The sequence below is a fragment of the Talpa europaea genome, assembly GCF_964194135.1.
Source record: "Talpa europaea genome assembly, chromosome: X".
Lineage (NCBI taxonomy): Eukaryota > Metazoa > Chordata > Mammalia > Eulipotyphla > Talpidae > Talpa > Talpa europaea.
In genome coordinates, this window is record NC_140081.1 from 48,331,327 (window position 1) to 48,339,044 (window position 7,718).

The 7,718-nt window shown below is 47.7% G+C and overlaps 1 protein-coding gene across 1 annotated transcript; it reads right to left on the bottom strand.

Moving 5' to 3' along the window:
- Positions 1–5,628: 5,628 nt before the first annotated feature.
- On the bottom strand, positions 5,629–6,817 carry CITED1 (Cbp/p300 interacting transactivator with Glu/Asp rich carboxy-terminal domain 1; the record flags this gene model as incomplete). The annotated part of the gene is made up of 2 exons (XM_084258647.1): positions 6,698–6,817; positions 5,629–6,156 (listed from the first exon to the last, which is right to left on the bottom strand). Exons 1-2 carry the CDS (start codon positions 6,755–6,757, stop codon positions 5,629–5,631), a joined length of 588 nt encoding a protein of 195 aa, XP_084114773.1. The 5' UTR covers positions 6,758–6,817.
- Positions 6,818–7,718: the final 901 nt, after the last annotated feature.

The window sequence follows — 7,718 nt, forward strand, 5'->3', positions numbered from 1 at the left end:
AGTTATATTAGGAGAATTTTGATCCCATTTCAGGCATCTACTTTAGCAGGCAGTCACTCCGTTTTGGTTTAGTATGTATGCTCTGGTCTACTTCTGTAGTTCCAAAAACAGTTTGGATTCCCAAACCCTTACAATATTCTTTTGGTCTGCTTCATTCTTCTGTTGTCCCTGGGCTCCCATTCAAACCTTACTCATGCTTTTGCTAGGTAATTTAGGACAGGCGAGGTTGCTAAAGCCACTGTGCCTGGGTCTCCCGATGTCACTGGACAGAGGGCTTTCTACTGTCACCACTGCATGCCAATCAGGCTGCCTACTTGTATGAAAGTTATGGAGTGGGGATTGAGATAGCCCAGGCTTTGCTGTTGCAAACAGTTTGGAGTACCCTTTGGGGTTTTGGTTGTGGAATAGGCTGTGGGTCCCCCCCCCCATTTGGTCTCTAGGTCTGTGTTGTGCTTCTTTCTCAGTCTAGTGGTGTGTGTGTGTGTGTGTGTGTGTGTGTGTGTGTGTGGGTGTGTTGGTTGTTTTGGATTGCAGGTTTCTTTGGCACCCAGTGTAAATGTGTATGGGAGATAAATGAAAACTTGGGAAACTTCCCATGGTGTCATTTCTCAAGTTCTGAATCTCCTAGTCAGTCCACCATCATAGTGCTTTTAAAGTCCTCTCATCATTGTTTGCTGAATAATTTCTGAGGTATAGAGTGGTATGAAAGGAAAGGAACAGGGAGAAGTGAGCCTGTATCATCTTATTCTGGAATCAGAAGTCCTCTCTGTAGTTTTAAATTGCATTTCTTTTATTATGAGTGAAGTTGAGAATCTTTTGATAAGTATTCAGACTATTTTAATTTTTAATGTATTTCATTTTGGTATTCTTTTATATTTGCCTATCTATACTGGGCTGCTGATCTTTGACATAATGATTTGTAAAAGCTGTTTTCATACTCGCTATTCCCCCTCCCCCAGTTTACTGTTTATATTTTGATTTTGACTTTTTTTTATGGTCTTTTTCTGGCATGCAGGCAATAACTGTCTTCTATAGTTTCTGAGTTTTATGTCATTCTTAGAAAGGCATTCTCATTTAAAATTTTTCTTTAGAAAAACATCCTCATATTTTCTTCTAGTACTTTTATGGTTTCATTTTTTGAAATTATGTTTATTGAGGTAAAGTTGGTTTATATCATTGCATCTTTGGGGAGTACAGGTTCAAACTTTTCACAAATGCATATCTTCATACCATGCCCACCACAGGTGCCCCAGTAATCCTCTACCATGCTCCACTGGGCTTCCTCCTTCCCCCACTCCCATCCCAATGGTTTCACTTTTTATTTGTAAATTTTTGGTCCAATTGGAATTCATTTTGGTGTAAAGCAGTTGTCCAAAGCATTTTTTGAATACTCCATCATTTTCTCTTTGCTTTGAAATGTTACCTTTTGTACCTTTGTGGTACAAAACACATAAAAAATTAAGGAGGGATGGGGTCAAAATAAGGGGGTGCAATTGTATGGGGAATATAAAAATAAAAAAATAAATTTATCATCTTAGAGCATTTTTAAGTGTACAGTTCAGCAGTGTTGAGTACATTCACATTGTTGTGCAACAGATTTCCAGAACATTTTTATGTGGCAAAACTGAAACTCTATACTCATTGAACAACAAATCCCTATTGAAATGTTACCTTTTCATTTTAAGCTGATTTCCTGTCTTTGTTAATCCTTTTCTGGACCATTGTCCAACTTTCCAGCATCACCATCATTCCAATCTGCCATGCACACTGTTGCTTGATTCATTTTTCTCACGCATGCTTCTTTACTTGAAACTTTCAAAAGCCCTCCTTGATACTGCAAATTGAAATTAAAATCCCCTCATTAAACTCTTTAACACCTGTATCTTGTCTGTCTCTTCTCATGATTTATAAATTTAAAAATCTGTGTATTTGAGCATTATCTATCGCCATGCTTAATTTCAAGTTTTATGAGAGCAAAGACAATGTGCTTACCACATATTTCTAGTGCCCACTGTGTGCCTAGTACACTGTAGGAGCTCAGTTCATGTTTGTGGAATGATAGGTTCCCCCTCACCTGAGGAATAAAAGTAGAAACAGCTGTAAGATATGATTCCAAGTTTCCTTCTCCTATTCCTCCTTCCTTCAAGGAAGTCAAGCTACTAGACTTTCCACCTTTCCCTGAAAACAGCAGTCCCAAAGCATTTATTGAATATTCCATCATCACAGGTTTTCTAATGTGTGGTCTTGGTTTATACCATGCCCTGATTTTATCAGCTTGTACTCCAATTGCTCCCAGTGACTGAAGGTCAGGTCGATCTCCCATTTCCGTGCTAGCATTTTTGCCTTATGGAAATTCAACTCATCCTTCAAGATTATGGTGGTCTCTACCATAGGACTGTGAGTCCTTGAGAAGTTCTCTTTACTTTACCCCTAAGGAGCAGCACAGCTCTAGGTCTCTAGGAAGTACTCTGTGTTACACACCGCCATCTGCTCCCCAGCTACCAGCTCCTTGTGGGTAGGTAGTGTTCTTTACCTGTGTGAATCTGGGAACCTTGCCTCCTAAACCCTGGGGCTTTTCCCACAGAAGGTGACTTCTCAAATCTTCTGCTATCCTAATGAAGGTGTCTGGGTATATTGGGAGAGGCCCAGGCATGAAATGGGACAGGTGTGGAGGCTCCTCCGCCTTTCCTCCATTGTGCCATGTGAGGTTCCCTCTGCTACTCCTCCAACAATAAACAATTTACCACCTTGCACCCTCCCTTTCCTCACTTGAGCAAAGCGCTGGCTCTCCCTGGAGGACGCTCAGCCTTCCTCTCCCTTCAAGCCCTCTAGAGGAGGGGGGCTCCCTGGTGGCCTAGGGGTTAAGTGTCAGCACTATCACCACTACAGCCTGAGTTCAGCCGAGTTTGACTCCCAGCCAGAGAGCTAACCCACACATGGGGCAGCAGACCTGTCCTGACTCTCCCTCTGCTCCCCTCAGCAGTGTATTTCAGTCAATCTGCCTGTTCTGCTCCCCACTCTCTGGCGAGCCCTCTCACCCCTTGCACCTCTGGCCTACACCCTAGTTCTTCTATGCAAAAAAAACAAAAACAAGCCCTCTAGAGAGAAGTCTGCTCAGTTGACCACAGTTCTGCCCCCCCCCCCCCCAGCAATAGGAGGCAGGGTTGCTATGCTGAAGTTCCTGTTCTCCCTCCTTGTCCAAAAGTAACCTTCTCTTGGGGTGCCCAGGCCATTCCCTGCCAGCACCTGCTTCCCAACCATACCTCTGTCACTTCCACTACTCCAATGCAAGCCCTTCCTCCCCCTCCCCCCCGCCAGACCCCTAGAAGCTTAAGCATGTCTCCATCCCAAGGGACTGAAGGCATCCTGGGGGATTCAGAGTTTAGAGTTCAGGGGTGGTAAACTGTGGACCAGGTGTCGAACCCAGCCTCTTTTGTTTGGCCAGAATCATGTTTTTATAAAGGTCCCAGGAGGAGACCTTTATGTTTTTATAAAGGTTTTTATAAAGGTTTTATAAAGGTTTCCAGGAGGAGAACCTGGAACCCTCCAGCTTTTAGGGTCTAGGCTCCTTCCACATCCTGCCATTCTACTTTAGACCTTATTTCTAAGCTTACACCCACACCCTGGCCTTGTCATTAGAGCTGTCCAGGCTCTGAAACCCACCTACCGGCTGCAGCTTCCTTCCTCCCCTTCACTTTCTGGCTTCCCCAGTCCTGTCTGTTTTTCTCCAAACACAGACCTCCAGACCTCCAAGCCTGGCTTTCCCCAAGCTTCTGCTCTCCCCACTTTGGTTTTCCTACCTCTGCCTCATCAGCCCCCCTGGGAGCTCCATGTCTTCCTGTTCCCAGCCTTCACCTTTAGTCAGATCATCCGAAAATCAAAGTTGGTTAATTCTTTACTTTCCTACAGGCTTCCAGAGATTTTCTACAAGCCACAGGACTGGTGGAACCAAGGAAGGATAAAGGCCCGCCTGCTACCTGGCCTTGAAGGCTTTTCATTCTTTGCCTATTGCAAACTTCCTGCATCATCTCCTGTCACGTCCCCCACTGGCCCTGTGACCCCGCAAGCTGAAATTCTGGTTTTCGCCACTGCACTCCCTTTCATGAACCTGCATCTGTGTAAGAGCTTATCCCCTCTCCCATTCTTCCTTGGTTGACTCTAGTCTTATTTTCAAAACCAATTGTCTCTCTGGATAGCCATAATATTTGTCAGGACACAGAGCAAGGCCAGCAAGGCCAAGCCCCAAACAGATAAACAGTTGCTGCCTCTGTGGAGGATGAGGGGTGGTCAGGATTGAGAGAGGTTCGTCAAAGGGGACTTTAGCCTCCTCTGTAAAGTTTCTGTTTTTCACAAGGGGGTCGTATTTATTACTGTGAAATAGAAAAACAAACATACGCACTAGTTCAATACCGGGAAGTCTTTTGCAGACTTCCTAGGCAGATGGAGCTGTTTTCTGGAATCTAATAGCACCTCCTCACAGTGTAGAAAACATTGTTTCATTGTGATTTGTTGGTGCCTTTTTCTCTCTGGATGTGGAATCCCCTAAAAGGTAGACTTTATCTATTTCATGCCCCGTGTGCCTGGCCCAGAGCAGATACTCGGGGAGCTGAGTCTAACGAATTGTCTCTGCTAGTGGGTGCCTTGACAGCTCTTGCTATGGGCCAGGCTGGCTCCTAGTCTCAAATGCCAATTAGATTTTACATTACTCAAGGAAGAATGTCTCTATGAATCTGAAATGTGGGTAGAGAAGTCTCCAAATCTCTTAGCCCTTCGGTTGTGTCAACATGAGGATGGGGCTGGATTGGGGCCCTCCCAAGGCCAGGATCCAATTCAGCAGTTAATCTAAGGGCAAAGGATATATCCCCAAATGTTGAGCTGGTCAAACCCAGCTCTGATCTGTATCTCTGTGTCAAACAAACAGGCTATCTCTATACAGGGCAGGTCAGGGAGACAGGAGTTAAGGTCCACTCAGACCAGCTCAGTGTCCCTGGATTTGGAGGGAGGGATTGAGCAACTGTGTGAGGGTCTTGAAGAAGGCACCTAGAACCCCAGTTCAATGGCAGGACTTTGTAGCTCTTGCAATTTTCCAGAGAAATTTGAGCTGTCACGTCTTAGGCTCCTTCTCAGTGTTATTTGTTGCCTACAGGCAAAAGGGCAGAGGAAAGACCTTAATGGGTCACATAAATTGGGACTAGACACTGGGTGGGAGTATTTTTGGAGCTTCTGAAGTGTATGCCATTTGGCCAGGGGAATCCTGTATACTTGGATGTGCAAATGGCAAGGTGGCTGCTCAGTCTTTCTCCCAAGAGAACCCCCAGTTAGCCCCTGTATTCAGCCTCGAGGTGTTAAGGCAGCGAGTTGAGGTACTTGGGCTCTGGAATAGATAATGCGGTGGCAGTGGCAGTAGGGATCTGATGAGAAGTACCCTCCAGTCTTCCCGTTCCTCCCTGCCCACCAAGCTTCTTCCCTGCTATCCACCCCCAGCCCCACCATCAGCCTCGAAATAGCTACACACCTTTAGACCTCAATGAAGAACACCTCTGGTGGCCCATCTCTCTGTAAGTAACTTTTATTTTTATTTACAACAGAATTGTGGCTTTATTCCTCCATCTTTAGGGACAGTTGGCATCAGCAGCCAGATGGAAAGTCTGCAGTGAAGTCAAACTCATTCTGCCCCAGCCACAGCTCCGGAAGCTCGTTGGCTCGGTCCAGTCCTAGTTCCACCACCAGCGACATCAGCACTTCTTCATCCACCGGGTCCGAATCAATGATGGCAGGGCTCTGGGCACCAGCAGGAGGAGAGAGCGACCCCGCCCCTCCCACCTGAGCCCCAAAGCCCCAGTTTTGCAGGGGCCCTGCCTCCCCAGGTTGGCCCTGAACAGCGGTGGCCATCCCGTGATACTGGCTATTAAGTTTCTGCAGCTGCATACTGGCCAGCAGGTGAGGGGCGGGGTGCAGGTTGAAGGGTGGGGGTTTGGTGGGAAGGGTGGCAGTAGGAGAGCCTATTGGAGATGGAGATCCTGAGGAACCAGTGGCAGCCCCACTGGCTTTGGTTCCATTTGAGGCTACCCCGGGGTAGTGCAGAATGGCCACTGCTTTGCGATCTTTCACTCCCAGGTTGGAGTAGGCCAGAGAGTTCATCTCTTGGTTGGCATCCTAGAAGAGACAGAAAGGCACAGCATAGTACCCCTGTTCCTGGCTGGTCCTTCATCGTTCAACAGGCTGAGAAAGTGCATACACGCCCTGTGTTTGGGACACGTAGTGGGGAGGTAGCCAGAGGCCCCCTGGACAGTTACACTCCCAGCTCTTGTGTCCTTTTACTACCATGGCTCTGAGCCGAGTGCCCACCACCCTGAGTAGGTTCACTGCTTTCCTTTTTTTCCCCTGACCCTCTCTCCACCTCGGCATTTAAAAGAGGGCATCCCATCGTCTCTCTTCTCAGCTTCAATGTAATCTTTTCAATGGTGAGGTCTTGATGTAGTTCTACTTCCCTGCTCCCTTGTCTGGTATTTCTCAACACCCCTAGCGGGTTCAATGTGACCAGGGAGAAACTACGTATTCTCCCCAGAGAAAGTCCTGCTGGCTCCTCTCTGTTGAAGGACACTATCAACCACACTGAAGAGGGCCTACCAAGTGATCCCAGACCCATTCATCTTGCCATGCCTAGTGTCTCCATCTGTAAAACGGTAAAAGCTACCTCCTTTGCAGATGAGTTGCCACCCTTGACATCAAGTGCAGGCCTCGACATAGTTGGCATCTCAGAGCCTTGGCAGAAGTTGGATAAACTGGTGGGAAGTGATGCTGCCAGCGGGAGCTGTTGTGCTGTATGTGAAAGAGAAGAGGTAATAAGCATACAGGCTTCATTGACCAGGAAAGCACTAGCAAAGCCCGAAGCAGGGCCACGTTGAACAGCTACAAGGCGAGGATGGTGAGGGTTAACACCCAAGCCCAGAGACCTCCTGAGCAGAGTGAGGAGCTCACAAGGGAACTTTTGCCTGAGGCAGGAAAGGTGCTAGATTCAGCCAGCTGCTGCCCAGGCAACATACTACCTACATCACCAAGTGGGGCTTGCACGACTGTTTCCTCATGCAAGTGACTTCAGATCACTGAATGTATGTGTGTGCGTATGTGTGTAGGGGTGGAGAGGCACTGTCCTTGATTCTGAGAGCAGAAATGTCCCTGGGTAAGTAGCATCTTGTCTCAAAGGGCCACCAGATTCTGTGCTGGAGAGCTGGGGTCTCCATCCGGGCTGAGAAAAAAGTGGGAAGGAGTGAAGGCACATAAGACCCAGAAAGCTAGCTAGCAGCAGCGGCCCAGGGAAGAAATGAGTCCCTAAGGCAAATGTCATGGGGCTCCGCAAAGCCCTGCCTCAGCCAGGGCATGAGAAAAGTGGGCTGACCAGGGTGGCTGGGGGCTCCAAAGCAGCCAGAGAGCAGTGAGAAATGTCTCCATTTCCTCCAGGCCACAGGCACCATCCAAGATGGTCCCGGAAGCAGAGTTTTCCCAGGACACCTGCCCTGAACACAGCCCCACACCCATTTGCAGTGAGAGGCAAGAAGAAGGGAGCTAAGGAACAGCATCAGTGGCTTTCCCATCAGATGGCAGTGCTTCTGGGGGCAGGCTAGTGCTCTGCTGCCCACCTCCCTCACCTGCTCACTGGCCAAGTCACCGTGCCTGGAAAGAATCGAATGGCTCCCAAAGAAATGATTTCCTGGCTC